This window comes from Macaca nemestrina, chromosome 1 (genome assembly GCF_043159975.1).
Source record: "Macaca nemestrina isolate mMacNem1 chromosome 1, mMacNem.hap1, whole genome shotgun sequence".
In the NCBI taxonomy this organism is placed as follows: domain Eukaryota; kingdom Metazoa; phylum Chordata; class Mammalia; order Primates; family Cercopithecidae; genus Macaca; species Macaca nemestrina.
The window spans coordinates 151709256-151728547 of record NC_092125.1 but is presented as its reverse complement, the minus strand read 5'-3'; the positions used below and the strand labels follow the sequence as shown (position 1 = coordinate 151728547).

Here is a 19292-nt window from a genome sequence, read left to right as displayed (position 1 = left end):
TGGTTTTGGTTACTTTTGAATAGTGTATGGGAGCTCAGAGTGAAAAATGTATAGAGCCAGCCAGCTAGTTTTGCAGGGATGTGTGCCGTGTGTCTCCATCAGATTAATTTTGGATACATCATTCTTCTTTTTGAGGAAGTTTGCATTTTCCTTTGTTTCTTTGGACAGATAAGCATCTGAGGTGTTCTTAAATGGTATACTACTGATGTTGGTGATGCCCCCCTCCCCTGTGTCTTCAGTGCTTTCAGAGAGACCTAAAACTTGGACCAATTCGTAGCAGGATCCTTAGGGAAGCATTTACATCTCTGAAACTACGGGCCTGAATGATTTCAGATTAATTTCTTACATTATTTTTGGTGTGTTCTTAATAAAGCAAGATATTACCTTTATAGGTAATAAGTGTTTCAAACCGTTTAGCATCTGCCTACTTTTCCATTCAGGTTACATTATAATGAACTGATAGTAAAATGTAGTGTACTGCTAATAGCATCTTGTATGATATGCTATATGAAGCATGTAGTAAATGCACAGTAGGTCAGATAATGTGCAAGAACTCAAAAGTTATCAGGAAAATTTTGTTTTCTAAATTTTCTCTATGGTTTAGTGACAGCATCGAAGTGATGTAATGAGTTTGTTTTACTGAGTTATATATATATAACCTCAGAAAGGGAGGGAAGAATTCCCTCACTGCTGCACTTTATAGAACTCTTTAGTTGCAGGAGGTTAAGAATGACTGGAGAAAACTTGGTGTAAGAGTATTACTTAGAAGAAAATAATAGGAAACGAACATGAAGAAACTGTAAGATGTTCCTTTAACAGAAAAGTTTGTAATTTCCTTTCCCTCAGAGGCTAAATGAGGAGGCTAGATATATTTGGGAAATGCCTTCATTTTATGTGTATTATAAGGCTAATGTTTGCTGTGATTCCTCACACAAGCTCAGAAAGAAGTAAAACACTTGGACAGAACCCAGCAAATGACCTGGTCTCATGTGATCCTAGAAGCCGAGAAACACTAAGTCATACTTCTGAAGTTTTTGTATACTCTCCAGTTTGGAGAACTGGATCCATAGGGGCTATGAAAACCTAGCAGTCAGGGAAATAAGTTTGACTTGGTCATTAGGAATGTGGCATTTCCAGAATCCCTTTGTATATGGCATTATTTTGCCATGTAGAAATTTTGGCAATTTCACTTGTCAAAAAGGCAGTCAACCTTTTTGGGCTTTGACTGTTTTCAGAATGTAAGATTCAGATATCCAGTGTATAGGAGCGGCTTCCATAGTGGACATAGAATCAAAATATGTTTTATATTCAGGAGAGAGAGAGAGGAACGGAGAGAGAGAATTGTCATTTCTGCAATTTTTTGTGATGTAGAAAGACCATAGAGTAAATGATGGATTTGTTTGTTTTTCAGATATGAAGATCAATGATGCAGACTGCTGGTTTTGATGAAGCTGGGCATTTATAACTAGATTCATTAAGGAATACAAAGAAAATATTTAAAGGGATCAATAATGGTGTCTTCTGGTTGCAGAATGCGAAGTCTGTGGTTTATCATTGTAATCAGCTTCTTACCGAATACAGAAGGTAAGATCCAGTTTACATTTTGTTTTTTAAATCCAGAAGAACTTGAACTATACAATCTTCTTTATATGGAAGTACCTAGAATATTCATTTATTATTTTAAAAATAGTCATTAAAATGATTTCCTGAATATTGAATTCTTTATTAGGTGGTTGAGTTCTTTTGGTAACACAGATACGATATGGAAAGTGCTAGATATGTGAGTTTATATTTTATATACATTTATGAAATATAACCATTCTAAATAATCCCAAGGGAACTAAATGAAAGCTCTGTTTTTTTTTTGGTATACATTTTGCATTTATTCACTACATTTATTTTAGTAAAATGGAAAGTATTTTGTGGAAACTCTTTCATCTTTAGTTACATTTGCTTAAGTGTGGGCATAATTCTAAAATTCCTAAGTTAAAATTTTTAATCTTTTATGAAAAGTTACTTTTTAATAATAGTTCTTTTTATGTTTGTATCTTTAGCTATATATATGTGTGTATATGTATATACTTTGTAATGTTAAATTTGCAGAAATATAATAATTATTTCTTTGTACTTAAAAGTAGATGTGGACTTTTTCTTAAGCACTATTGCATTAAACATTTTTATAAATCTAGGAATAGTAATGAGTGTATTTTTCAAGACAGACCTGAGTTTTAAAGAAATTAATATACTTTTGAAGCCTAATGAAATAATTGGAACCATCATTTATTAACTACTATATAGATTTCTGGTATCCGCTGTTTTCTTAGTCTTAAATATTATTTCCATATGAAAATAACACACATGCAGGTGTTTTTTAGAGTAGGCTAGAAGTTAATATGGAGCTAAGATGTATAAATTTTGTAGCTAGTTGATAGTGGCAGTTATTGGCATGAAAATGTATTAATCTTGTAAAGTGTGTAAAGGGTATAAAATCTCTGAGAAATGCATATAAAATATAATGGATTAAAAAATTCCAATTAAATATTCTTGAAAAAATGTTTAAGAATTAAAAAATTGCTTTTCTATGTACTTTTAAGTGATCTCACTTATACTTGTTATTAAAATGATAGGTGGAGAAGGGGCATACTGTCAACTAATAGAAGCGTATTATTCCATTGTCTCTGTAATAAGCTTCAAAATAACATTTTAATTTTGCTGAAAGAATTTTACTTGAATTGCTTGTTCCAGAGTTACATTTTATCATATTCTCCTTGTCCCTCTAGTCCCCTACCTTCAGTATATTGATATAATGTAATATAATTTAAATAAATAACAAATTTAGAAATACTTAAAGTAAGAATTTCTGTATTCAGAAAGTAAATAGTGTTCACTTGGGTTTAAGTCACACTTGGAAGTTACAATCTTTGGATTAATATTTTATTTTCAGATGACATTGTTCTTTACTTTAGAACTGAAGATGCATCTTATCTAACATCATATGTAATCTCTCTGAATGAATAATACTATCATGATAAACAGTGAACAGGAATTGTGTTTAATAATATAAATTTCTGGCTTGGATTGTTGTGAAAATCTTGTATGTAGTCTGATGATTTTGCGTCTCATTTTTGGCGGGAAAAAACCTAACTGAATTCCTGCTGTTATGTTTGAATGTTTTTTATACATTTAAAAAAGATTCCAGGTGTGGACCAATGGCTCATTAGTCCACATAATGAAAAAATTTCTAATCAGGTTGGAGACCACCTTGCTTGCACAGTAGCTTAGCTCAGTGGGGGGCTAGCAAACAGAGACTTTTTTCATGAGATACTGCAGCTTTATTTTCAGTGTCATCTATCAGGTCAGGATTCATATCTGCTGTTAGGAGAAATTTCATTTTTGGCGCATCAGGCCAGGGGGTATTGCTTCTGAAGCACTTCCCTCCTATGAGTAAAAAGAACCTGGGACGAACCCATACTGCTAATTGTAAGAGTATACACAGTTAATACACACTGTTAGAACATTGATCCAGTATCGCATGGGTTTGTTTTAGAAAGAGAAAGTCTTACATGACATGATAGTCGTTTATTGCCAGAAAGCAGATAATGCTCTGTGAACATCTATAGAGAAAGCCAATCAACGTTAGGTAAGAAGGCATAGGAAGGCAGATAAATTTCTTTTAGGCCCTTACATGATTGTAACCTTTTAACATCTTACAGAGTTTAGTTCTTTTTGTACCAATTTCTAGGTTCTTGCAGGTAAACTCAGATAAGTTTTCCTGAGTGATTTCTTCCCTGTTTCCTCATTTATTGAGTGATTAAATTGAGCTGCATGCTTAGGATTCAGAAATACACAAGGAAAAATAATGCATTAGGCACGGTTCTTTTTTCGTTTGTTTTATTTTATTTTTTATTTTCCCATAAGTTATTGGGGCACAGGTAGTATTTGGTTACATGAGTAAGTTCTTTAGTGGTGATTTTTGAGATCCTGGTGCACCCATCGCCCGAGCAGTATACACTGCACCATATATGTTGTCTTTTATTCCTCACCTCGCTCCCACTCTTCCCCCTAAGTCCCCAAAGTCCATTGTATCATTCTTATGTCTTTGTGTCCTCATAGCTTAGCTCCTACATATCAGTGAGAACATGGGATGTTTGGTTTTCCATTCCTGAGTTACTTCACTTAGAATGATAGTCTCCAGTCTGATCCAAGTGACTGCAAATGCTGTCAGTTCATTCCTTTTTATGGCTGCGTAGTAGTCCATCACATATGTATACACACACACACACCACAGTTCCTTTATCCACTCGTTCATTGATGGGCATTTGGGTCAGTTCCATGATTTTGCAGTTGTGGTGCTATAAACATGTGAAGACACGGTTTTTACTCTTGAGAAGCTCATGGTCTTGTGCAGGGATTGAAACCTTAAATACCTGTTGGTGCCTTGAGGGCAGCGGACTTGAGGTCAGATAAGAAAGTGCTTGTCAGAGGACCTGTGATTACCATTCCAGTATTTAGCTTGGTTTTTCCAGTCTTCTGCCTTTCAGTAGAAATCAAACATTAGGATTTTTAAATAATGGCAGCTAATTAAGATTTTGTTTAAAAAACAAGCGTGTATATCATAGAATAACCATGGGTTATGCCTTTCTTTTTAGATCTTTTTTTTCCCCCTGTTACAGTTGTATTTTACCTTGGTACGTGATTTTAAAGGCTTCACATAATTTTGGATTTGCTTTACATCTGTACATAGTGAGATATACATTTCCAAATTCATAAGGACTTACTCTGTGTTCAGGCAAACATTATAAATGTCATATTTTGTGTACACATAAAAGGGCAGATCACTAAGCATTTTTAAAGTTTGAACATGGTAAAAGCTAATTATGCAAAGGTGTAATTGTTAACATCTACCTATCTCTATCTTGAATCAAGTCTTATCCATTAAAATTTACCTGTTTCTGTAAAATAGGATTAATATTTTACATATTCTCTAAGCTTTTCCTATAACGTATTTTTGGGAAAGTTATATTTAGAATTTCCAAATAAAAATGATTTTATACAGACCATACTTTCAAAATATTTTGTAAATTTTTCTTATAATTGATTTTATTTCTAGAGAACTAATCTCAGATGCTTTAAAAGTCAGTTTTGTTGAGAGACTGGTGTGCTTTGATTCTTTCGGCCAGTTTTTATAAGCATAGTACCCACTGTGGAATCATGTATCAGTAAGTAGAAAGTAAATTGAATTTTTGTGTCCTAGAGAATTAAATTATGCTGTATAATGGAGCCTTGGCAAGCATAAGTTAGACACATGAAGGCTTGCTCAAGTGACAAGTTACAAATAATAGTACTCCTTCAGCAAAATCAGTAATATGGATTTCGGGTTGAATTCTTTATGCAATGAATATGTAATTAGATTTTATTAGTCAAAGTTTTACTTAATTACCTGAAATTACCTTGTTGCTTATCCTTATTTCAAAGAAAAATGTTATGCCAGGTATAAATGTGAGAGATGCCACAAATAGCTTTATGTATTTATTTTAGATAAATCAAGAAAATATGGTAAACATAGTTGTAGAAATAGTTTCTTGCTAGTTTTTACTGTACTTTTAAGTTCTCTAAGTACATTTTATAATGACTTGAGTTAATGTTATCTCTCTAAAAAATATGTGTCTGTAGGGTCTTTTCACTATTTTGGTAGAAGAAAAAAAGGCAGATTTAGGGGTTAAATATGAAATGGTGAAAACTGTTTCTGGCATATTTCCATAGATATTTCCTTCAGAATGGGCTGAATTTGGTGGAACGATTAGTAACTTTATTCTCCAAGGTTAAATGTAAGAAAGATTGATATAATTCAGACTACTGTATTCATTCCTCCTTTTTTCTTTCATTCTTTGATTTACACACGCATATAACAAAATCTGTATATATACACACATTCTTGTGTATATATATTTGCGTGCACATACACATACACACACACACACAACATGCAGTATGCTAGTGTCACAAGGGCAGGGATATTTTGTTGTTGTTCATTGATGTCTTCAAGTGCCTTAACAATGCCTGGCTTATAGTAAGCACTCAATCCATAGCTGTCACATAAACAGAATAAATCTTTGAAGAGGTTCATAGTCTGTGTAATGAGGGAAAAGACAATGAGCAGTTGTAATAAGAATGTGATAAAGTGCCATAATAATGATATTCACAGAGGCATTGGGATGAGCGGTAGTTGGATGGTTGGATGTATGTCAGGAAATTCTTGTAGCTGGAAGTGTCATGAAACAACAGAATCACATGGAAGATCTGCAGTGGGGCCCAAGCATTAGTTAGCGTTTCTGACAAATTGCAGGGTGATGCTGATGGTGTTACTCAGCATCACACTATAAGAGCCACTGCATATTGTATGTGTGTGGGGGTGGTTGTGGTGAGGGTAGGGGTGCATGGGTGTAGACATGGTACAACTTTTTCGAAAGTATTTTTGGAAAAAATTATAAGTTGATTGATCATGATTCAGAAGTTAGTAACCAGTTGTTTCTTGGGAGCTAGTGGCTATTTCTTTGCAGATTGTTCTTTATTCCCCTGATTAGGCTTCTTGGGAATAATTTTAGTCTTCAGAAAAGGATTTTTTATTTTTCCCGCTTTTATTTATTTATTTATTTTGAGATGGGAGTCTCGCTTTGTCTCCCACGCTGGAGTGCAATGTCGTGATCTCAGCTCACTGCAACCTCCACCTCCTGGGTTCAAGGGATTCTCCTACTTCAGCCTCCCAAGTAACTGGGATTACAGTCATCTGCCACCATACCCAGCTAACTTTTGTATTTTTAGTAGAGACGGGGTTTCACCATATTGGCCTGCTGGTCTCTAACTCTTGACCTTGTGATCCACCCACCTTGACCTCCCAAAAGACTGGGATTACAGGCATGAGCCACCGCACCCAGCCTTTTTTGCTCTTTTCAACAGTATACTCAGAAAAAAAATTTGAAAAATTTACACCAAATTGGAAAAAAACATGTTTTTCCTCTTAGGAATAAATGCTCCATTTAGTAGAGCTCTTAAAATTCTTGTTTCAATTTATCTCTTTTCACTGTAATACCCTGGTTCTTTTCTTGTTGAGAATAACTACATGGCCAATGCTGTGATAACACTGATTTGACTTACTGTGGGGACTTCAGATTTCCCAATCTAACAAAATTGACTACTTTTGTTCATTTCAGTATATCTGATTATTTGACGTCTAGGAGGTAAATTTTCAGCAAGATACTTGGGGATTTGGCTGTAAACCTAATGGGAGTCACAATTCCCATTAAATTAATAGGAATTGTGTGTCTGTGCTCGCTGTATAGCAAATGTAACTGTTTTTTAAATTCACAAATTATGTAAATTAACATCCATCTAAAGCAATGCATTTTTAAACAATTACTATTATTATTATTATTTTTTTGAGATAGTGTATTGCTCTGTTGCTCAGGATGGAGTGTAGTGGCACAATCTCAGCTGGCTGCAACCTCGGCCTCCTGGGTTCAGATGATTCTCCTGCCTCAGCCTCCTAAGTAACTGAGACTACAGGCACCCACCACCATGCCTGGCTAATTTTTGTATTTTTAGTAAAGACGGGGTTTTACCATATTGGTCAGGCTGGTCTCGAACTCCTGACCTTGTGATCCACCTGCCCTGGCCTCACAAAGTGCTGGAATTACAGGTGCGAACTACCGCGCCCGGCCAAAGAAGTGATTTTATTTAAGAAAATACTTAACTGTATTGCTCTTACAACACTTTAGATATTATTTTGTTTCATGAGTATATTGTAATTTGATTGCAGCAGCTTTCTTCTCCAGAGGTAGCGATAATTCAGTTAATTGTATGATGTTTCTTTTCTTGGAAAAATCAAATTATTATAGTATTACTATCAGCATTCAAAATGAAGGTAAATATGTTCCAAATGTGACTCAAAGTTGCCGAAAATAAAATTAAGCTTAATCAGATACATTGGGATCTTTTCAAAAGTTAATTTGAATTATACTTTGGTCATCTTATATACCAATATTTAGTGTCCGAATATACCATGTTTCATAAATGAAGATCAAGTGCTTGATTGTTGATTTTTTTTCTTTCCACTTTTCCTCATGCTTTCTTCTTGATTCCATCCTCTTTTGCCTGTTTTTCATTTGTGGAAAAGGTTCGTTTATCCACAATTTGTGTTGATTCACCAATAGGTCTGTTGCTGGTGGAAAAAGTGTTGCAAATATGTATGTCATTCACAACAGTCACCCTGCAGACCTCAAAAATGTTATATTACGTGACTGTTTAATTTCTGTAAACCTCTTATTTTTCTGACAGAAAATAACATATCAAATATTTAGTAAATAAATTTGTTTTTAAATAATAATTTGCTGAAATTAAAGCGGTTATTAGCTCGTCCATACTAGAGTAAATTTTAGAAATACTGATTTTACATGCATATTAGGCATTTACACAGTTATTGTTATACTTTGAAAGAATCAATAGTGTATTACAGGTAGTTTAATTAAAAGCACAGGAGGCATGTAAAGCACCTTAATTTTGTGGAACTGTAATTCTGTTAATTTCTCCTTACCCATTAATTTCAGCATTGATGAAGCTCTTCAATTTTTGAGTTAATACACTTTTTAATTTTTTAATATACTATAGCTTGTGATATTAGAGAATAAGATAATACAAGTGATTGAACACATCTGAAGAACACATCTGAAGACTATTGTAGAACGTGCTGTGTCTCAAAAAACTGATTTATCTGCCTTATTACTAAGGGAGTGTCTTACTAAAACATATGCTTGGTACCCCATGGTACTCTTTATATTCTTTTCCCCTCCTCTGCAAGACAAAGAGTGACATATGACAGCCATACAGGCTACACATATTAGACATCAATGTGGATTAGTGAATATCTCATGGCATCTTTCAACCTTGTTCCTGAACTCCTTTTGTCAACTTGACAGAAGTGATTCCAGGAGAATACCTAGTCCCAGCCTTGGGATCTCTTGGCTAAAATGTAAAGCTGAGAAGGGAATGCGTATCAGCACTTCAGGAAGCAGAAACAACATTTATAATCTCTTCTTATCAGCATGGGACTCTCCTGAGTTTGACTTTTATGTCTGCCGTAATTCTTGCTTTGAGGGCTTATTTTTCTTAAAAGTGCTTTTTTCTTCTGATTTTGAATGTATACATCTTCATGAGAAAAGAGAAAATTTAAAAAATTAAGATAAGACTTTTAGAAGGTTCATAATTCTATGACTTTGTTATGCCACAGCACATTTCTTTTCTGTTTTTCCACCTATACACATACTTCATATGGATAAAGCCAAATTATGTATAAATACAAATTTAGGTTATTCATCTACATACACTGTTATATTCATATTTTCACTTTTAATTACCAGAAACAGTATTATCATGCCATTATATATTTAGATAATGAATGTTAACAGCTGCATTATAATTCATTATTTAATTATACAAATTTAATACAAATTATTTAATCCTCCTTTTCTACTTGGTAGCCATTTGTACTTAAGTTTTTTCAAGTATAAGTAAAAATATGTATCTATATAATTATTTTTCTTTCACAACTGGTTATTTCCTGAGGCTAAAATTCTAGAATTCTGATAATTTGACTGGAAGTATAGACATCTTTCAAACTGGCTTTTTTGAAGGGTTAAGCCTATGTTCACACATTGATGACCAGTATGTAAATCCATGTACTTTACCAGCAATGATTTTAAATTTTAAAAAGAATTAACACTTTGATTTGTAAAAAAGGGTATCTAATTATAAATTAATTTTGTAATTTGGGGGATACTTCTGAGGACAAAAACATTTTTTGTACATTTATTTAGTGGTCAGTTGTCATTTTGATGTGAACTTTTTGTTCACTGTTTTTGCCAGCTTTTTGTATTGCTAATACTTTTCTTATTTTTTTAAATTTATTGATGATACCCCCTTTTTTCATTTTTATTATGAAAACATATTTGTTTGCCTTTTTAATTTACAGTGTTTAAATTTTTAATGAAAACTTCAAACAGAAGAGAGAAATTTGTAGTACAACACTAATCGCAGATTTAACAATTGTCAAGATATTGTTACATTTGCATTATTGCACCCTTCTTTCCTTTTTGTTATATAGCTATTTTCTTTTGTGAGATCTTCCATTATTTTTATGCTTAAAAATGTATATCTTGATCTCAATTAAATATTTATTCACTTGCATTTCCCTGTAGCTCTTAAATATTTTTTATTTAAATTTTTAATCCATCATGAATTAATGTTTTTATACGGTGAAATCTAAGGTCTTTGATCAGTTAATTTAAAATGAAGTGAACTAATACTAAACCAACTGGTAAGAATTAAATTTTAACCAACAAAGTAGTTGAAGTTGGAACATAGCCAAATTAAAAATGGATGATGGATGGTAGTTGAAAAAACAAAAACAAAAGTAAAAAGAGTAGAAATAAACACTATTTGTATCTACACAGATTGAATTATGAATGAAAATGTCACTGTTCTGATTTCAGTAATATATCAGTGGTCTTCTCTACTTAAATGATTTTTGTATCCCAAATGTATTTAATAAAGTTTATTTTTAAGAGTTTTTATGTTGTTGTTAAACAGCCAAGAGAAGCAAAAACATGACTGTAGAGACGGATTAAAATATCCCACCATGAAGATGAAGTTCTGCATTTTAGGAGTTTTGGACTTTGAAGAAACATAAAGAATTTCCTGGAAAAAAGAAAGGAGGGATTCATATGAAGCCTGGTTAAGTTTTGCACAGGGATTTAAACCAAAAAAGGGATACAAGTAAAATTCTCATTTTGTTGTATATTTACAGGATACGTCTTACTATTCCTGTACCCATCTCTTTGTATCTAATTGGGGTGTGTGTGTGTGTGTGTGTGTGTGTGTGTGTGTGTGTATTAATCATTAATTAGTTCTCTTTTCCCTCACTGATTCATATTTTTCTCTTTATAGTACTAAAATCTAAGCCAGGTGGTAGTTATGCCTATGTTAAGTTCAGGCTTTGGTTAGAGGCAATATAGTAGGATAATACAAGTCAGATACTTCCTTATTTTAGTTATGCATTACAATAGAAAGCCTGTTGGATTTTAAGAGACCACTTTTATATGGTAGAATGCTGTGATGAGGTGATGTTGACAGGCTTTTTAAAAAGTTGGTAAGGAGACAGGTGTGTAGGTTAAGTTTATTTCCTTGTTTAAGGAAAGTTTTTTATTTTTATTTTACTTTTTTTTTTTTTTTTTACAGTTTTCTTGTTTGGTTGCTTTTGATAGATATGCTGAATATCTGAACATTTCTGCAAGTGGAAGGAAGGGAAATGGAACCCACTGCACTGGTAGGAAGGCTCATTTAGGGAAGGAAAGACTGTATATTAGTATCCAGAGAGAAGGAAGATTCAGGAAGAGATGTGTACAGCCGCAGAAGAAAGATGACGGAGGTCACGCTGGACTTCAAACATCTTCTTTATCTAGAACAGTGCCCCTCAAAACTTAATGTGCATGTAAATCACTCAGGGATCTTGTTAAAATGTAGATTCTTGCTTCAGTAATCTGAGATGGACCTTCTGAGTCTGCATTTCTAATAAGCTCCCAGGTGATGCTGAGGTTGCTGCTCTGTGAGAGACCGTCTGAATTAGGGAGTTTTGGTTATTAAAATGTTTAGTCTAGAAAATGAGATTTTACATGACAGTGACTTCCACTGTTAAAAATCGAGGTTTGTGTTAAATCCAAACAACCATAGTTGAAATATAGAAATGACATCACTTTCAGTTGTATAACTCATTTTATTAAAAAAGGAACTAAGCTACCTTGAAACTTTACTGAACATTTTTAAATTTTGTTGCACTTCTAATCCTATTTTATATGCTTTCTATTGACCTTTTTTCTGGTGAGTTGCTTTGAAAAATCCCTGAGCAACAATGCAGCCTGACCCTTTCTCCCTAATATTTCCTTTTATTCCCTATTGATCTGTCCTACTTTCATTCTATCATACACAGAAACAGTGTTTTTAATAGTATTTTGATACAAATATTTTATTATTTAAAGTAACACTATAAAGTCATGTAGTGCAAAGTGTATGTTTGTCTTATTTAGAAAAAGTTTATTTTTATTATACTAATTTTTCAAAGTCAACATATTTAAACAAGAAATAATTGTCGTTTTTGCCTAAGTATTAATTCCTTGACTTATTAGCACCATAAGAGTATAGGATGGAAGTACTTGATTGTTAATTGGTCATTAAAAATGGCTAAATATATTTTATCTGCCTAAGGTTATCTAGTGATTTTTCTCCTTTTCGGTATTGTATATAATCAAAGATTTTCTTCTTGTTAGTGGGCACAATCTCCTTTTCCCCTTTGTTTCAGAGGCAAAGATATAGGGTACTTATATGATTTGTTTTAATTTTACAATAATACCAATTATAAAGTAAATGTATTTCTTAATGAAGTTTATTAGACTCTTCACGTGTTTAAACCTCTCAAAAGTAAGTTAGTAGCAAATTTTAAACATAGAGAGTTCTATATAGGCACCTGAGAGGTCGAAGTATTTTTATTTGGATTTTTTTGGTGGAATTAAAGAATTTTGGACTTTGAATCACAGCTTGGATATTAGCAGTGAGAATTTTTCATTTTACAGATGAAGAAATTAAGGCCTGCAGATTGTTTCTTTGTCAAGCTCTACTTAACTGCCAGTCCAGTTTTCTTGCTGTAGAACTTAATATTTAGCTTCAGATCGTTAGTATATTTTCCTATCTCAGGAGGCTGTTACTCAAGAATATTTAAAGTATACTTTATATTGCTTACCATTGCATTACTTAATGGTAATTATCAAAAGAGCTAATTTTTGTCAAAGTTTTCTTAATGTTTACTACCATTTTAGATGAAAAACTATGTTAAGATTTACTTTGTTTGTCAGTGAAAATTATATATAGTATAGGAGGACCAATCATGCTAATACTCCAACTTTCAAATAATCTTCAAAAGTTTACAGCCATAAGCATACATTTTTAAAAAGCACAATTTATCTTTGAAGTTACCAGCTGTTGCTGAGAATCATTAACTGTCAGAACACTGAACAAGAATTGTAACTCTTACTATATTTAGTTACCAGTTCACACAGATTATCAGTCATCATTAAAGTATTTAAAAGGCATGCGCCTCCTGAGCCCCTCCTTCAGGTATGTGTTTTGGACATTATCTTTTCCCTTTTGTTTGCTTACAACAGGAAGCTCGTTTAATCCTTTGCTTTGTTTTAGAGTTAGGCAAATAGAAACCATCCCTGTTAGCTTTCAAAAGCTCTTACTTTTGTTGCATTAATGGCACTCACAGTAGATTGTGTGATCTTGCTTTATTTACCAGAAAGCTTGCCTTTGAGAGCTGTCACTCCATTCTCTCAACAGTGTTGTTAATTGACTGATAGCACTGATTGAGTGGAAAACCTTCAGTGACAAAAGACTGGATATAGGTGTGAGTCCATTTGAAAGGCTGGTGAATCTTTGTTTCTTAATCCCATTTCTATTTGCACTGAAATACTAAATACAGACTAGAAGAACAAAGTATATTTAAAAGCATTCAGAAATGTTAAGCAACAATAAAACCCCTTAACCGTTTAAATGACAGCAGCTGACTATTTGAATTAACTTTGTGTTTGGCTTAATTTGGGGCCCTAATTATTCCTAACTTACGTGAGTAGATTTCAATTATAGTATCCTGCAGGGATTTGTAGCTAAGGCAACTAAAAGAATCATTTTACATAAAGTACTTTTGTTCAACTGATTAGATGAGTTAAAACGTAATGATGTAAAATTGAAACCCTTCTGACAAGGTCCAAACAAATGTTTCTAGTAATTTTGTTCAAAAAAGATTAAGTTTGATTTTAAATAATATTTTGGTCTTTCAGGACGATTGACTTTCTTGTAATACTGATAAGTATATAAAATGCCTTAAGATTGCATGTTTTGGTAAAGGAGTAAGACTTTAAAGGGAGGACAGATTTGTCACAGTGGATGGACACCGTCCTAAGTAATATTTATTTGCTTTATAATCTTCGAGACACAGTTTGACAGCTTTAAATACATAGATTTAGAAGAGAAATACATACAAATAACATGAATGACTAGTACCTGTTTAATTCTGTATTTTGGAATACATTTCAATTGAACACAGATCAGAGGCTCCATTTATGAATTTGAAATGCTATATACCAAGAAGTACAAGGACACAATATGGTTGACATTGTGCTATAGTCAGTGGACAGACTGAGTGTTTGATTTGTCCTTCCGAAATACTCCTCCCCACTACAAACAACCACATTAATTTTAAATGCCTTTACCAGAATGAAAGCTACTTTAAACTTAATTACTGGTGCTGGAGCACAATATTAAAAAAAGCATTAGCCAGCATCCATCGATCATTTTGAGGCTTAACCATAACGTTTCACTGGAGTCTTACCGCTGTCTAATATCAGTCTGCTGTAGTGAGTGAAGTTAACAGGCAGCAACTCTGTTCTACACTTGTCTTACCACTGATCTAAGTTCTCTTCATCATCATCTTTCTCCCCCTCCTGCTCCTCTTTTACCCCTTCTTTCAGTTTTTGAATATCTATAACATGTGAGTCGTTGTATTTTCACACTTGGTATTTTCATTATTTCCTTTAAGCTAGTCAATTCTATGACCTGTTTTTCATTAAGTGAAACAAAATCTAAACGGTATGGTGTAAAGTTCACAGACCTCACCTTTTTGACTTCAAAGTGAGGTTTTCCTCCCATAGCACAAACCAGGCTGTACAACTGTTTCTTGAAAACAATGCCAGTAAATTCATTCTTTGACCTATTCAGTTCCTTTTTGTTCTGTAGTATACTTTTTGAAAGCTAGTAATCTTTAGGAGGCTTTTTCTAATCTAAACAGGAATCCTCTGAATTTGTATAGCAGCACAGTCCGATACAGTAAGCCACAAGTAGTTATTGAACACTGGAAATGTGACTAATATGACTGAGAAAATACATTTTTATTGGTCAGAGCAATTTGGTAGGTACTACTTTCCTGTAAGGCTTTGTTGTTGTTGCTGTTGTTACCTCTTATACCTCTTTTATGTGTTTTAGCTGATTCCTGGAAGTTAAGCACAATGTTTTATTTATTTATGTATTTTTCATAGTGCTTAGACATTCAAAACTATTTTAAATGATTGAGAAGCACATTCAAAGAGACTTAGTACCAAAACTACATTTTGAATATGTACTTAATTTATGGGGCAGGGATTTCACTAATGATCACCCAAAACCAATATGGTTAGTTTATGAATATCGAAAACAAAGGAGTGTCCATGCATGCATAGTGTGTATCTTGCAGAATTCAGTCCTTAGGATTAACAGCTAAATGTACTTTAAGCATATTTTAATACTTAATTGTAGCAAACCCTAGTTACTGCAGCCTCAATTCTTATTATGAGATTTTGATAGTTGTTTAAATTATTTGGATGGTAATAACCTACACTGAAATCAGCTAACGTTGGCTTCTCTTCCCTAAATATGGAACTTCCTTCTTAAAATCCTTTGATGAACCCAGCTAATATTGCCATTTGCTTTTTATGGTTTGAGAATATGTTTTAGAATATAAGTAATTATGAAGGCACCAGTTAAAAATGATGAGTAATGAATATCTCTAATCATTTAGAAAATTCTCGTGATCTTGTCTTGTGAATTCTTTAGTAACTAGAAAATCCTCTGTGATTTTAGCTTAAATATAAGGAGGACATTTTATCTTCATAATGGGTAATGGTGTATTTCATTATAATTATATTTTATATAGATTTATGCATCACACCTGAAAATATATTACTTTTTTGGTTCTTAATGACTTTTGGCTCTTTTTCTTAATTACTTTACTGTTAAAATGTTTATAGCTTGTAATATATAAAAATTCATAGCTTTTTGGGGAAATTGTCGTAAAATGCCACTTAAATTTGTGTGTGTGGGTGTGTGTGTGTATTCTGGCAGTCAGGATTTCTTATTTTCTGTTTACATTTGCAAATGAATTTCTGACTTACCATTCTGTCTCTGTGTCAAATTTAGAAAAAGAAATAGCAAATTCTATATTTAGTAGAAATTGAGGTACATACACAGTACAACTATAGGTTTTTTATATATTAATTTTGAAGAGGAAAGCATCTGACTTAAAATGGCGAATTAAAAAATTATTATATTCTGTACAATAATGAACTATTCTAGCCTCAAGTACTTGGTAACTAAAACATTTGCTCAGTAAACGTAAGAATTTTTCATTGACATGTTCAGCATGGATTTGAAGTTTCAGAAGTGCTAGTTTCTAATCCTAACATCTAATAGTTCATTACCACCTCATTTTAAAACAACAGTGGCATCTCTCAAATGAAAGCATTATTTTGTCAAACTTTATTCCTGAATGGTTTAAATTTGTTTTAGAAAGTCAATCCACTTTAAAAATGAAAGTTTGGCACCAGTGAAAGTAAAAGAATGTATTGCTGTTTGATAAGTCAAATAGAAGAGGAGTGTTGCCGCATCCTTAGAACAAATGATAAACCTTCCAGGTAACCGCCTGGTAAGAGAAAGATACAGCTTCTTTTGGGAGATATTTATGAGTCTAATCTGATATGTATGTGGAAAACAAATTTTTAAAAAGCCGTATTCTGTAAGCATAGTTGCTATGTTTACCATTTAATAATGAAGAGAATAAGAAAATTCTCCCGTGATACAACATTGACTTAATTGTCCTTTTATAATACTTATTCAAAGTATAATCATTATGAAATGAAAATGTGAAAAGACTTGGAGGAAATGAACCTCCATGGATTTGAGTAAAAATCGATTTTCCTTTTTATTTAGCATTTGCAAATGTATACCTGATGTGCCATGCTGTCTCTAGCTGTGTGTCTCGCTGGCTTGTTTCTGTTCTCTCTGTCAAGTTAGAAAAAAAATTAGTAAATTCTGTGTTTATTAGAAATACATACTTTCATGGTTTTGACAGCTGAGAAGTCCTGTACTATGCAAATAAAGATACGCCAACATAATGAACTTTTTAGCTTTATTAAATTACTTATTAACTGTGCTTAAGAAAAATTTTATTGGTATTTAATCTGTTTGAAGATCTGATACTTTAAATTTAACCTATAAAAGTCAACATTTTTTTGGTATAGTAGAGAAAAGAACTGAACTGTCAGTTCATTCCAAGAGCGAAGAGGCAGCTGCAGCTGGTCCAGAGGAGAGGGTCTGGTTGGTGCATAAAAAATACATGTCAGCATTTTGACACTCATTCTTTTGGGGTATCTGTTATCACTGAATAGGAAACTGTTTCAAATGGACAGACAGAATGTTGTGCTGAATGTGTCAATTGGAATTATCACATCTAGCAGTTCCCTTCACCAGGTGCTGGCTTGGAGCTTGGTTCTCTGCTAATGTCAAAAGAGTGCCAGGAATAGTTTTATTTGCTAATTATCCTTCATCTCTTCCAATGTCTAATTTTTTTAGTAAACAGCTTGCCCAGGTGTTTTTAGGAATAGCTAGCAGTACAGTGTAAGACTGCAGGTGCTTATGTGGCAAGAGGATGCCATGTGGAACAATGAAAACACCTATATCCATCTGTGTGAAAAAGATGATTGCTTTCAAGGGTTTTGCCCCTAATGTCCTGAGAATGATACTTGTCAGTAGTTTGTTGTCCCAGAGATCCTGGTGAGGGCAAAAAAGTGGACGTTGGTGTTTTTAAGACAACTGGAACATTTTCTTAGGTTTTATCTTTGAATCTCTTTAAAAACTTTGTGATTTGCAACCTATGTGAGTAAACAGTGAAATTTTCAAAGACTGTAAAAAAAGAAAGCAAATCATGTATTAATAAAGAAATATTAAAGATGAGTTTTTTGTTTCTTCGAGCTTTGTGGTCTTACTGGAAAGATTTACTATATATAAGGTTAAGGTTTTTATTTTTCTGTCATTTTTTTCTAAGAAATTCTTTCATAATACTATGATGTTTGAGAACAAAATTTAGATTTTTATGCTTTATAAATTTATATCACAAGATGTTACTAAGTACTGCTGAAATTAAAGCAATATTTGAGCAGTATGCTCAAATTGAAGCATTTGTAACTGTTACTTTTCTTGAAATTTAGTAAGTTGGATCACAGAATTATCTTTTAATTAATTCTGTTAATAATGTTTTCTTTTTTGTCAAATATATTTTTAAAAGAGTTTGTGGCCTGCCTTTTGCCTGTTTTATGGGCAGTGAATTTTCTTAATAAATTTTCCAGTGTAGGTTGCATTTTCTGTTGCTGTTTTCTAATCATCATTGCATTATGGCAAGATAAATGCTATGTGCTCAAAATGAAGATTTTGTGAAAATGTTTTATAGTTTTCCTTGGACTCTGAAAGTTGCCATGGCATTTCTACAGCCACTCACATTACAGTGATACTGCTGAACCACTGGATTTATCCTGTCAGCTTTGATTTAGGATTAGGCAGTGTAGTCATTTGTATTGACTTGGTCTCTGTTTTCTTTCACCAACATATCCTGTAGTGAAATTACATTTGTACGAGTATCTCATGAGAAAGCCTGAAAGTATAATATACTCAAAGGCAGTAAGTTTTGGTCTAACGTCCAATAGTTCAAATTCTGACTCTTATCAGCTATGTGAACCTGTACATAGGTTCTTACTTATTATAAAGTTGGGAAAATGCCTCTATTTTACAATTGTTGATGCTTAGAAATGAAATGTTTAAACATTTATTCATCAGTGATTGTTGAACATTTGCCATGTGCTCAGACTATGCAGTGTGCTAAGTATGGGTATTGTCTTTAAGGAACTTAACAATAATGGTGGTACCTTATGACACATAAAGGGGAACCTAGAGAGAGCTGCATAGGTGGCATACTCAGCTGAAACTCAAACAGCAGAGATACCTGAATGAGCCAGAGGTGACCAGCTGAGAAAAGTTCTGCTGAACTCCAGGAGAGGGAGTAGAGTGTGCAAAAATATTGCCACTAAGAAATGTGGTGAATTGCTAATAGGTCAATGTGTGCGGAAGGTGAGGGGTGACAAAAGAGAGCTCAGAATGAAGTTGGACCCAGATCACGCATGTGGAAGAGTTAGAATTTGATCATGTCGGTGAGAGATAATCATTGAAAAATTTCAAAGGTGATTATAGATTTTTATTCTAGAAGTATTTCTTTAGGCTGGATGGGGTTGACTATTGAAAGCGGTGAGAATATTGAACACGTTCCTGTGGGA

The 19292-nt window shown here is 33.1% G+C and overlaps 1 protein-coding gene across 37 annotated transcripts in view; it reads left to right on the top strand.

Moving 5' to 3' along the window:
• The window catches only part of LOC105482716 (adhesion G protein-coupled receptor L2), a 684023-nt gene that overhangs the window by 524309 nt on the left and 140422 nt on the right, over positions 1 to 19292 (top strand). For all 37 annotated transcript variants that reach the window (XM_071090520.1, XM_011742960.3, XM_071090526.1 and 34 more), the window contains one exon: positions 1412 to 1584. In XM_071090520.1, the coding sequence (XP_070946621.1) occupies positions 1512 to 1584 (73 nt within the window). In that variant the 5' untranslated portion in view covers positions 1412 to 1511. The remainder of the gene's footprint in view (positions 1 to 1411; positions 1585 to 19292) is intronic.